Source organism: Cucurbita pepo, chromosome 17, assembly GCF_057944985.1.
Source record: "Cucurbita pepo subsp. pepo isolate OVF chromosome 17, ASM5794498v1, whole genome shotgun sequence".
Classification (NCBI taxonomy): Eukaryota; Viridiplantae; Streptophyta; class Magnoliopsida; order Cucurbitales; family Cucurbitaceae; genus Cucurbita; species Cucurbita pepo.
Window position 1 is genome coordinate 11,279,398 of NC_141814.1, and position 12,830 is coordinate 11,292,227.

The 12,830-nt window shown below is 34.3% G+C and overlaps 1 protein-coding gene across 4 annotated transcripts; it reads left to right on the forward strand.

Moving 5' to 3' along the window:
* Positions 1-708: 708 nt before the first annotated feature.
* On the forward strand, positions 709-12,014 carry LOC111778527 (uncharacterized). Of its 4 annotated transcripts, none has more exons than XM_023658418.2 (25): positions 709-1,049; positions 1,345-1,951; positions 2,046-2,170; positions 2,264-2,358; positions 2,465-2,698; positions 2,871-2,961; positions 3,378-3,429; positions 4,293-4,358; positions 6,658-6,809; positions 6,926-6,996; positions 7,228-7,422; positions 7,507-7,545; positions 7,692-7,799; positions 8,274-8,363; positions 8,507-8,582; positions 9,030-9,126; positions 9,212-9,281; positions 9,359-9,535; positions 9,634-9,756; positions 9,954-10,037; positions 10,224-10,408; positions 10,495-10,633; positions 10,729-10,788; positions 10,930-11,001; positions 11,670-12,014. In XM_023658418.2, exons 2-25 carry the CDS (start codon positions 1,371-1,373, stop codon positions 11,781-11,783), a joined length of 3,096 nt encoding a protein of 1,031 aa, XP_023514186.2. In that variant the 5' UTR covers positions 709-1,049; positions 1,345-1,370; the 3' UTR covers positions 11,784-12,014. The 4 variants fall into 4 exon arrangements, with proteins under 4 accessions (XP_023514186.2, XP_023514187.2, XP_023514188.2 ...); XM_023658419.2 differs by having other exon boundaries at positions 709-963; XM_087119097.1 differs by lacking the exon at positions 709-1,049 and having other exon boundaries at positions 1,422-1,563; positions 1,643-1,951.
* Positions 12,015-12,830: the final 816 nt, after the last annotated feature.

A 12,830-nucleotide genomic window follows, 5' to 3' on the forward strand; every position in this document is an offset into this window, starting at 1 on the left:
TTATCTTTTAAAAAGACGATGTTGCTTACAAAGTTCGCTTAAATGTAAGACAAATTCGAGAGTGATTTTGAAAATGGTATAATTAATTATTTTTCATGTTTGATTTAATTTTTTAAACACAATTTTATAACATATAAGTTAATAACCTTAAAAAATAACTTTTATTTAGCTGGTTATCAAAACAATTATATATTTTTTTAAGTCGAAAACTAAAAAGAATATAAAACGAAATAATTATATTTATAGTTTAACCGAAATTAAATATTAAATCTACATTAAAAAAAAAAATTACACTACAAATCTCTAATAAATTCTCACCCAACATAAAATACACAAATAAAAATTAAAAAATTTAAATAATATTTTAATCTCTATTTTAAAAAGGTTAAAGATTTAATTTTGTTTATTTTTCTTTTATAAATGTAGATTGATAAATTGAATGGACCAAATATATATATAAAATATAAATATAAATATTTAATTTTTAATTTTGATAATTTTTTTTACTGTAGAAATAAAATTATGAAATTTTTTTAAGTATGAAATTGCAAAATTTAAATATGTTTTTTTAACCTTAAAAATAGAGGAAATAAGGTTCACATTGGGACTTATTTAGGTTAGAAGTTGGGCCGGCCCAAATGGAAGTAGAAAGTTTGGGCCAAGCCCTTTTTTCGCCTCTTCGTCTACACTGAGAAAGAAAAGGAAGACAACAAAACCTTCTTTCCGAGGCTTCGGTTTATCTATGGCTTTCTCCGTCTCACAGTCGCACGCTTATCTCGCACTTCCTCTTACTTCCCCTCTCGGCCACGGTCACGAGCGAATCTAGGGCTTCCGCTGCCTGTCCATGCTTTATATTTTTTCTATCTTAATCTATCCTCAATTGTTTCGATTCACAGGATTCTAACTTTGAGAATTTTCCGGGGCAGAGTCTTTGGAGGGAAAATAGGATTGGTTTTTTTAAATGTCAGCTGCCTTTCTCTTGTATCTGTTCATGGATCTTTGAAGCTTTGTTTTTTTTTTCTTGGAATAAGTTGTGGAAGCTAGTTTGTGCAAGTATTATTCTGTTTTCAGCAAAATGTTTTGATTTTTTGATGTTTAGCTGTTAAGTATTGTGTGCTGTGTTTTGGATACCTTTTTTTTTTTTATTAAATTCGTATTCGAGGAATTTAGATGGGCTTATACTTTGCTATGCTACTTTCTTATGTTTTCCCTCTCAATTTGCATATTTGAAACATGTTTTGGATGGATTTCTTTTTCTGATGTTAATGGTAGTAAATGATAATTTGCGTTCTTTCCTGAAATTGAGCTAACCTGGATGATGGATTGTATTTGTTGTAACTGCAGAGTGGTAGAAGTTTGAAAAAGTTGCAATGTACGCGAGGAGAATAAGGTGTAGAAATCAGAGATGGGATTTAGTGTTTCAGCCATCCAAATATTTAAGCAGGCCCGATGGCCGGGATAGTGTTTATTGTCAATATTTGAATTGTAAAAGTTTTTCTCGGAGTAGGTTTGTACGTGATAATTCAATCGCAAGACGTCTATTACCTTCCTTGGGGACACGAGGTGACTACTTAAATTGTCATGCTAGCTTGGAACAGGCTTCAAATTCATTTTTAAGATGTGTTCAGTTACGTCGGTATAGTTCTGAGGGTGATGGAAGGAATGCTAGTGAGGGTAAACACATACCTGTAAAAGATACAGCTGATTTTGAGAAGGGAAAGCCCAGGAAAGAAGTAATAGGGGAGGATGCAAAGCATTGTGATCCTCATGCTGAACTTGGATTACAAGATCAAAAGGAATGGCTTAAAAATGAAAAGCTTGCAATGGAGAGTAAAAGGAGACAATCCCCATTCATCACTAGACGCGAAAGATTTAAAAACGAGTTCTTAAGAAGGATTCTTCCTTGGGAGAAAATCACTGTTTCATGGGATACCTTTCCATATTACTTAAAGTAATCACCGTCACTTTGATTCTATTGTTCTTCTTTTGACAATTATTCTGTTGGATTATTTGATTATCGGCACAATTTTTTCTTGATCTCTTAGTGATCACTCGAAAAGTTTGTTGGTTGAATGTGCTGCTTCCCATTTCAAGCACAAAAAATTCACTTCCTCGTACGGTGCTCGTTTGACTTCCTCAAGTGGCAGAATACTACTTCAAAGCATTCCGGGTAAGAAAAGTCCATTTTCAAACTATCGTGTGATTTGAAAGTATTATATACTGAACTTCTTAGTTCCGTATGTCCTTTCATTGATTGCTGCAGGCACTGAGCTCTATCGTGAGAGGTTAGTCAGAGCACTTGCACGGGATCTAAAAGTGCCTTTACTGGTGATAGATAGCAGCATTCTTGCTCCTTATGTAAGACATGAAGAAAATCAGACAATTTAAATCAGCCATGGATAGTTTTCTAGTAAATCATAGATCTAACAATTTTGGTAATTATGTCATCCAACTTTTGGTGCAGGACTTTGGTGATGATTGCTCCTCAGAGTGCGAATCAGATGATGAAGTAGAATCTGGTGAGGATTGTGCTTCAGAATCTGAGGATGAGAATGAGAACAGTGCAACTAACGAGGAGTGGACTAGCAGTGGGGAGTCAAAATCAGATTGCAGTGAGATTGACGAAGCTGATGTTGAGGCAACTGCAGAAGCAGCCCTAAAAAAACTTATTCCATGCAATATTGAAGAATTTGAGAAAGTATGCTTATGCATCCTACTCTGATAGAAAAAAGAGAAAAATTGTGTTCTTGGAGCAACTTACATTGTGTTGCTTTGGAGCAACTTACTCTAGTTTTTTTTTTTTTTTTTTTTTTTTTTTTTTTTTTTTTTTTTTTTTCAGATTTTCTGATTGTTGATTAACTTTGTGGCAGAGAGTCAATGGAGATTCCGACGATTCGGCTGAGTCATCACAATCCGAGCCTAGTGAAACTTCTGTTAAGTTAAACAGACCACTAAGGAAAGGTAAGAGCGCTGTAGATTCTTTTTTCAGTCTTAGAATCTGTTACCTGAACTTTCTGTCCCAATCAACACAATCAAATTTCTGTTAGCTTTTCCTCTAAATGTGCTCTGTGTTCTTGTATATACATTTGTATGTGCATGTATGTGTTTTTATGCATGCATCATTTGCATTTTTCTTCATGAGATCACAATGTTTTCTGTGGTGATGAGATCATGGGAGTTCGTATTCCAAGGTCAATATTTCTTTAGGAATTACTTTGGTGCTGTTGTAGTTTGCTTAATAATCAATAAATTCTTGGTTGTAAACTTGGTCATAAAATGTTTTAGTAAGTAGAAAATTGATTCTATTGCATTCATCTCCTGTAGGATTCTTTTTTTTTTTTTTTTCTTTTTGCTTAACTTTTTATATTCTACCCCAGGTGATCGAGTGAAGTATGTTGGGCCTTCTATACATGTTGAAGCTGATAAGAGGTGACCTTCTAACTTTGTTTTTGGCACCATTTTGATGATTTGAAGGATATTATTCTTTATAGTTCTGAAGTTGAGACAGTGAGATGCATAGGACATTGATGGGACCTTCTAGCTTTGTTTTGGAGATTTAGAAGATAGGTATGGGAGGGTTCTTTTATTTCTCAAGCAGAGAGAAGAGCGAAGTTTGGATTTGGACTCAGTTCTTATGATTGTTGTTGGACGGTTCCCATTGTTATTTACACTTCTTTATTTATTTATTTTTTAACCAATTGGTGACGCTCGTTATAATTTCCCTAGTCCTTACAGTTTGGTTTTATTATTCTTCCCTATATCTACACCAGCGTTCCTTGTGTTTTATAAAAGTTCCATCGTATGTTATAAAAAAAAAAAAGAAAGAAAAGAAAAAAGAAAAGAAAGAAAGAAAGAGAATCGCAGTTTGTTTTTGTATTATGTATAATTGTCTCTATGAACTTCAATTCCTCCCCAAAAACCTGTATCATTATGCATGTTTATTATATTCACTGTTCATATGCTTAGTTTCTTATTTTTTCCTCCGAAATGTTTGTCAGTAGAAATTTCTTGTGGCTCTTATCAGAAATGTTTATGCTTGTGCCTTTTCTGTGTGGAATATAGTTCTTAAATTTATGTGGTTTGGTGTTCATGGGGCTTCGGTAAATAGCTAAGATCTAGGTTTAGATAGCCATAGTACTGGAATGCTTGTTGGTTCAATCTTGATGATTTGAACAACTTAAAAGCATTCTATTGGGAGTTCTATAAATCGGTCTAGCTTCTGAAGCCCAGTTGCTGATCTCCTCCCCTATGTGAACTTGGAACCTGATTTTGAGAAATAAAATGCATCACAGGATCACATTGGGGAAGATATCAACATCCGAAGGTCAAAAAATTGCTTATACCATTATTCGTGGCAGGTGAGTTGGTAAGTCACCGTATGTATAGAATTCTGAAGCTTCCTCATTTTTTATTTCTATTTTATGCATCTGCCATGATTATCTTAATAGGTTCACTAAATCTGACATTGTAACCTTTATTTTGTAGTTCAGGATAGAATTTTTACTCATTGTTGTACAGTGAGGTCCTATTCAAAATGATTGAAATGCGAATAATCACCCCCTTATAGAAAATGGTGCACCCTTTTGAGTAGTTCAAAACAGGCATTCAGTGTTGGTCTTAATTTCCGTGTCCAGTTATTTTTCTCGTTTTCATATTGTATTCCTTTATCATGTAAAACGTAAAAATTGGTTGGAATGTTAAATAAAAAGAAATTTTAGAAGTGCCTTTTGGAAGTAGTGTTTTGATTTTATAGTTAATTGGCTCTTTATTTAGAGGAGTGTAATATGTGTAAACAATTAGTTTTTTCCAAAACCTTCACTTTTATTCATTTTTTTCGCTCCATTCCTTGAATTTATTCACAAGAATTGGATAAGTTATTTTTATATATTATTATTTTTTGTATGAAGGGGCTTTTATTTTTATTTTTTTTCAAAGAAGTTATTGTAACTACCATGGGTTGGTTCAATGTCAAGGGACAAATAGCAAACCTAGATTCTTTTCAAGGTGATATTTTTGGTCCTTGGTGGTCATCATCATCTAGGATGTAAATAAACGTATAATTTGTCTATACCACATGTTGTTAGGTCAAACCAATTTTCTTCCACATGTTGTTAGGTCAAACTAATTTTCTTTAGAATTAGTTGATGTGTGCGTAAGTTGGGCTTGGGCGCTGTTTTCTTAGATAAAAATGCATAGAGTTTTGATGTATCTTTTTGTACAAATGAATACTTGGTTATAGTATATATGTTCTTCGATCTAAGCAAGGAAAAGTGTATATTTTCTCCCAATTATGAGTGAGTCTTCTGTTACAAGGAGCTAGAAACTTGGCTGTGGGAGTCGGCTGTGAGGAGATCCCTTAATGATTATTGATTAGTTGCGAAGTTATTTCTTGTTTGACTTGAACTAGGAGACTTCTCATTTCAAGGATATAGTTGACAGATGAGCATCCCTTTATTTCCAACTATGGTCCAGATGACAGAAGTACTCTTTCCTTTTTTTAAGCTTGTTCTTATTTAAAAATTTTCTGATTTTCAATCAGACCAAATCTCGGAGATGAATGGCCTTCTTTTTTTTTTGGTAAAAATTTGTTCTAGCAAACTGGAAATAGAGGAGTAGCAGTATTGTTCCCTATGCTGGGAATAGTCAGGCTAAGGTTCTGTAGTGACATTAGATGGTAGAATCTTTTTAGTTTGGTCTTGTTTGGGCTAACTAGTCTTCCTTTTATATCTTTCTGCTAAGGAAGATTATTGTCTATGCTTCTGAGCAGATTCCTTTGGCAAGTAAGTTTCTTTAAACAACCAAAATTTTTATTAATTGTTTGAATATTCATTGATGAATATGAGTGAAACTATTCAAAATGTAAATCCTTCAATGCTTGCTACTTGTTTCTTCCGTGCTCTTTTTCGGCCAAGTTTTGGTCCAACGTGCACCTCTTCCAACTGTCAGGTGGCTTTCCCAAAGCATAGTAACTGGTTTTTTCCTCCATATGCTTTATGGTCATTTATCCAAGGACAAGTCAAGGTTTTCATAGATAAATACTTTGTGGTTACCGTTTAGGAGCTATGGCTTGAGGGAGTAGAGGATGTTTAATAGTGGGTAGGTCTTCTGTGGATGTTCGGGATCTTGTTTGTTTTCTATTCTCCTCTGGAGTGCTCAGGCTAATGGTTTTGGTTATGATTCCCCTTTCTTAATCTCTTTCTAGATAATTGGGATTATTTGCAATTGTGTTCTGACTTTTTTATATACTTTGCTGGTTTTGTTGCACGGTTACTTTATGCTTTCATTTCTTGAGGTTTTTAATTTATTGTTATTTTACTTTTTCTAGCAAGTTGTAGCAGCAGCCTTGTCATTTTCATTATTACCTTCTTCATATTAAATAAGTCATCACAGTATTATGTGGTCTCTTCAGTATCAGCTACGTTTTCTAGTTGGTTCAAGTACTAGAGAATGTTATTTTGCTCATGGAAATTGCTTATGGGTAGTTTGATGTTTTTGGCCTCCACCTTCTAACATTACTATATGACTTCTTTCTTTTGTGTTCAACTAATCGATGATGCTGATTAGAAGCAAAGAAAATATAGAAGTGTATGGGTTCTTTCAGTACTTGGATGAAATCAACGTTGTCGTGATTTGAAAGCATGTTTCATGTGTTTGTAGGCCTTTATCAAATGGTCAACGTGGGGAAGTCTATGAGGTTGATGGAGATCGTGTTGCTGTGATTTTGGATATGCATGATGTAAAACCAGATGTAGACAAAGATGAGACATCCTCCGAATCCGCATCAAAACCTCCAATCTATTGGATACATGGTAATTTCATTTTTTTTGTAGATAAAATGGTTTTTTAATAATGATTAATTGCACTATTTTGAATCTCAGACTCTTTGGGTGTTAAAGAAAATGATAATATTTACTCTCTTCCACAGCTAAGGAAATCGAGCATGATCTTGATACTCAGTCCGAAGATTGTATTATTGCAATGGAGGTTCTAACTGAGGTACCAATCTTTGGATAAGCTCCAAATTTCTTATTTGCATGGATCTTTCTTGATAATCACTTATAGGTAGACGGCATAAAAATGGAACGGGCAACAATGAGAAGAATGATCTTATCATGCCTTGATATGACATTTACTTATTATTTGCTATTTTCTTGCTTTTTCGCAGGTTGTTAATTCAATGTGATATGACATTTACTTATTATTTGCTATTTGCTTGCTTTTTCGCAGGTTGTTAATTCAATGCAGCCTATTATTGTCTATTTTCCAGACTCTTCTCAATGGTTGTCTCGGGCAGTTTCCAAGGCCAACCGTGGGGAGTTTATTCAGAAGATGGAGGAAACCTTTGACAAAATTTCGGGTCCTGTGGTTTTGATTTGCGGACAGAATAAAATTGAATCGGGCTCAAAGGAGAAAGAAAAACTTGTAAGCTCTGGGATCTTACCGAAGTACCTAGACTTTCTACTTCTGAAAGCAACACTTACCTATTTTCTTCTTTTTTCCCCCCAGACTATGATACTTCCAAATATTGGACGCATTGCCAAGTTGGTAATGTCTTTATACTTATTGATGTTTCACTTTTTTGTTTTTTTGGTGTTGCTTGGTTGGTTATCATAGTTTTTAATTTTTTTGTTTTTTTTTTTTAAAAAAAAACTTCCTATGCTGATGTATTGCTATATACTTATATTTTTCAGCCACTATCGTTGAAACGTCTTACTGAGGGGCTTAAGACAACAAAGAGGTCTGAAGATGGCAACATATATAAGCTCTTCACTAATGTTTTGTGTTTGCATCCTCCCAAGGTAACTGGAATTGTAATATTTTTCAATGTCCTCGTTTCGTACTTTTTCTTTATAATAAATAAGAGCACTTTATATCTCCCCTTTGTCTTGCTATTTAGATTTAATTCTTTCGTAGTTTTTTTAACTGCTCGATGTGTTACTTAAAAAGTTGAATATGAGGCTCATCTGTGATTTCTTTCTATGATGTGGAGTTAACAGAGAAATAATAATCGTAGATAATTTAATTATGACCTTAACTTGTGGCATTTATGCAATTTTGACCTGACATTAGTGCTTGTCTGTAAGTTGTTCTTGAATATTAAGGACAGTCTTTTTGTGACTCAAATAATTTACCTGGCAGAATGTTTTCAACATTATTTTTGGAAATTAAAAACCTTGAAGATAAAAGAAAATTGCTTTTCCATGCAAGTTGTTTTTATTGATCTTTATTTTTTCAGCGGCTTTCATGTAACCTTTCTTTCATTCTTCGTACAGGAAGAAGAAGTCCTTAGAACATTTAATAAACAACTCGAAGAGGACAGAAGAATTGTCATTTCTCGGAGTAATTTAAATGAATTACATAAGGTGGGAAATGCATGGCCTTTAATGGTGCAAGTTACTTCTAGGCAATTTCCTTCACTGATATTTTTGTTTCTAGAAGATCGAGATTAATATTGTTCCATACTCCTAATTGTCCAATTCGACTTGCAAATAAAATTATGTTGCAGGTTCTCGAGGAAAATGAGCTGTCTTGTTTGGATCTGTTGCATGTAATAACTGATGGAGTAATATTGACCAAAAAGAGTAAGATACAGCTCTAATTAAAATTTCAATTTCCTGCATTCTAAACAGATCACCATAATCATATCCTCTGATATTGGAGTATTGTGGAATAGAAACACCGCATCGCTTTACATTCTACCTTTCGAACTTCTTTTACATTCTAGCAATCGGTCATCTCTTCATCTGTTGCAAATTTTAGGTTGTGGTTTACAAGGTTTTGGCGTATGATTAGGTGATGATCACTAATAAATTGGTACATGGAAGAGTAATTCGTTTTTCTCGGTTTCTACATTGCATTTAGAATTCCAAATGTTTATATGTAGAACTTGAAGTATTTGATATGAACAAATTCACATTAGGATTTTTTGATTGGTTTGAGTTAATAATAGTTCTTTCATATTTGTTCATTTATTGCATTTTTATATCTTGATGGCTTGAGATCAAGCTCGGACATTTTGATGATAGCAGGTGCTGAAAAGGTTGTTGGGTGGGCTAAGAATCATTACCTATCGTCTTGCCAGCTTCCAAGCATAAAAGGGGATCACTTACAGCTGCCACGTGAAAGGTTAATTCTACTTTTTTATGCATAGATTAAGATTTTGATGGGTGTGCAACACTATGGTCTAATTACTATTGTTTCTTTTGCAAAGCCTCGAGATAGCAATCACGAGGTTAAAGGATCAAGAAACAACTTCTTTTAAACCCTCTCAAGGTTTGAAGGTATGCTGCCAACTATTTAGAAAGTTGATTGTGGAACACATTTTAGATTTCTTTACATATTAATTTACATGCTACAGAACCTTGCAAAGGACGAGTATGAGAGCAACTTCGTTTCAGCCGTGGTGCCATCTGGTGAGATCGGTGTGAAGTTTGAAGATATAGGTGCCCTTGAAGATGTGAAAAAAGCACTTAATGAACTAGTAATTCTTCCAATGAGAAGGCCCGAACTTTTCTCTCGTGGGAATTTGTTGCGGGTATGTGGCTTTTCTCCTGTCTCTGTTTGATATACATTTCAAAATAGAAGTTATTATATGGAGAGTCAAGTCTTTTAACTTTATAAAAAATTTATCAGCCTTGTAAAGGAATATTACTTTTTGGGCCTCCTGGAACTGGGAAAACTCTTCTTGCCAAGGCACTTGCTACTGAAGCAGGTGCAAACTTCATCAGTATAACCGGATCAACACTTACATCTAAGGTAAGCTTAGGATACTAGAGATATATTTGTGTGGATTTAAGGTTGTCCTGTTTGAGAAAAACCGGTTTGAATAACACACGAATGGCGCCATGGAAACATTGCCTGTGAGATCTACATGACTGTTAATTTTTTGGAGGCTGTTCTAAATTGTGTTATGTTCTCTGAATATCACTGGGTTTTTCTTGTTCTGCAAACAGTGGTTTGGTGATGCTGAAAAGCTTACAAAGGCCCTTTTCTCCTTTGCCAGTAAACTAGCTCCTGTCATTATTTTTGTTGATGAGGTGAGTTATAGCAATATAGATATGTGCTTTATTTGGAATATTATATAGAAAATCAAATTTTATATTTCAGCTTTCTTTTTGGTTTTGCATTTTTCGTGTTCTGTTTCAAGTGTGATTCAACTTGGCACTTGACTTTATTTTCCACTTCTTTTTTTGAGTCAAATGTTCCCCAATTTGTTATTCCAGGTTGACAGTTTACTTGGTGCTCGTGGCGGTGCTTTTGAGCATGAAGCTACGAGAAGAATGAGAAACGAGTTTATGGCAGCATGGGACGGGTTGCGGACAAAGGACAGCCAACGAATTCTTATCCTTGGTGCAACAAATCGACCCTTTGACCTGGATGACGCCGTCATTCGAAGACTACCCAGAAGGTATGCTTTGATGTTCATCTGTAAGGGACAACTGAATTGGGAGGACTGCAATCGATATGTCAATTTAATTGCTTGTTATTCATTAGGATATACGTAGACCTACCAGATGCTGCAAATCGTATGAAGATTCTTAAAATATTTCTTGCACAAGAAAATGTAGTTCCTGATTTCCAGTTTGATGAGCTTGCAAATGCAACAGAGGGGTACTCTGGCAGTGATTTGAAGGTAACACCGATACTATAGCGTTAAAAGAAACTGGGTTGTTAATCGAAAACTTGAAATTACCAAACGTCGCTAAACGTTGTTCTTTTAATCTGCAGAATCTTTGTATTGCTGCAGCTTATAGACCTGTCCAAGAACTTTTAGAAGAAGAAAATAGGGTAAAATCCTATGCTTCTTTATGCTTGCTGCTATACTAATTTACTCGATTTGGGTTCTTCAAGTCTCAAGATTGGCGTTGGTTTTGATGCCTTGGTTTTTACAAACTGCTGTATTGAGTTTGTCTTGTACTTGCACTTCAGGGTGCCCAAAGTGACAGTGCTACACCATTGAGGCCGCTTAATCTTGATGACTTTATTCAGTCAAAAGCCAAGGTATATACTCAGAATTCAACCATTTAAAAGTTTGTTCAAATCTCTATTTGATTGAAGCAGGTTTCAAGCATTTCATGAATTTTAATGAGATAGTTTGCTCTAGTAATATGCTCGTGAATCTCCGATTTCATGAATTGTCCTCTTTGGGCTTTTTCCCTTTCGGGCTTCCTCTCAAAGTTTTAAAAACGCGTTTGCTAAGGAGAGGTTTCCGTACCCTTATAAAAAAATACTTTGTTTGTTCCCCTCTCCAACTGATGTGGGATCTCACAATTCACCCTCTCTTCGGAGCCTAGCGTCTTCGCTGACACTCGTTCCCTTCTCTAATCGATGCGGGATTTCATAATCCACCCCCCTTCAGGACCAGTGTTGGGATCTCACACTACACCTGACACGGTGGTGTGTAAGCAACTTGGTTTTCGGTTAAAATCGTTGCCAAACCGATGTCATTGTTTCTCTATTCTCTTGCCTTCCAGAAACTAATTTCAGAAAGGAATTAGGACCCATGAGTTTCATGAAATAAAAAATCCATTTCCAGATTTTCAACAGCCCCCAATCCCTTCTTGATTCCATCTCTTCAAGTTCTTAATGTGCATGTATTATCTATCTATCTCTTTAATAGCTTCTGCTCTCTGCAATAACATAAAAACACTCTGTTCTGATACAAACAGGTCGGACCATCGGTTGCCTTCGACGCCACAAGCATGAATGAATTAAGAAAATGGAACGAGCAGTATGGGGAAGGCGGTAGCCGGAGGAAATCGCCCTTCGGGTTTGGAAACTAAGGTAACACATTTTATTAAAGTAGGAAGGAAATAGAAGAGGAATAAAGAAAGCTCACCTTATCTTCCTAACGGGAACACTTCCCATCCTTTTTTGAGTCCAATAGAGAGAGATAGGCTTCATCAGTTCAGAATCTTATCTTTCATTGTTTCCCAAGTTTTCTTCCTGTAACATAGTTCTATAGAAAACCAGAATTTCTTCTTATTTTTAATTAACTTATTTATTTCCTTTAACCATGATTTTGTTACATAAGTTCAAACTTCGTATATTCATCGATCGTAGTAAGCATTTTAACTTGTTAGTGGTTTGGGTTTGTTTGAGAAACCCATTTCAAATCGGTTTATCGTGTAGTTGAAATTACCTCTCGAGCTTAACTCAATTTGTTAAGACTCATATATCTGCATTATGAATAATTTGTTCGAGAGACCAATTTATCTATGTTTACTATTAGATTGAAGTTGCATTGTCCGGGAAATTTCGAATTATTAATGGACTGAAATTTTGATATTTGATTGAATTTTAAATGTTAAAGAAGCTAAGCGTAGTTAATTTTTTAGTTTATTATCTATATTGACTAAAGTTAAAATTAAAATTTTATTACAATATAATTACCGTAATTATTCTTCGATTTGTTTTACAGAAAAAATATTTGCGTTATATTCTGTCCAATTCTTTAGTTTTTATATATATTTCCCTCATACTCCAAATTTCACTTAATAAACTACAATTTGAACCACTAACCAAAAAAAGGATTGTATTTTTACTTGTAATAAACTCCAAATATCTTGTTCTATGAAAATAATTGTATCTTCGACATGGAGGTATGTGTTTTTGGTCAACTAAAGTATAGTTAAAATATTCCAATGCTTATATTTTTTTTTTAAAGATTAGAAGTTTAATTTAATTGATCCGTCTATTTTATTAATTTTATTTTTCATTTTATTAATCATATAAGCTCTCTTTTCCGTACTAATTTAAAAATGTTACTGACCACAACGTATCAAATCAAATAATAATGTCCTAAAATGAGTTGGTATCAAATCAAATAA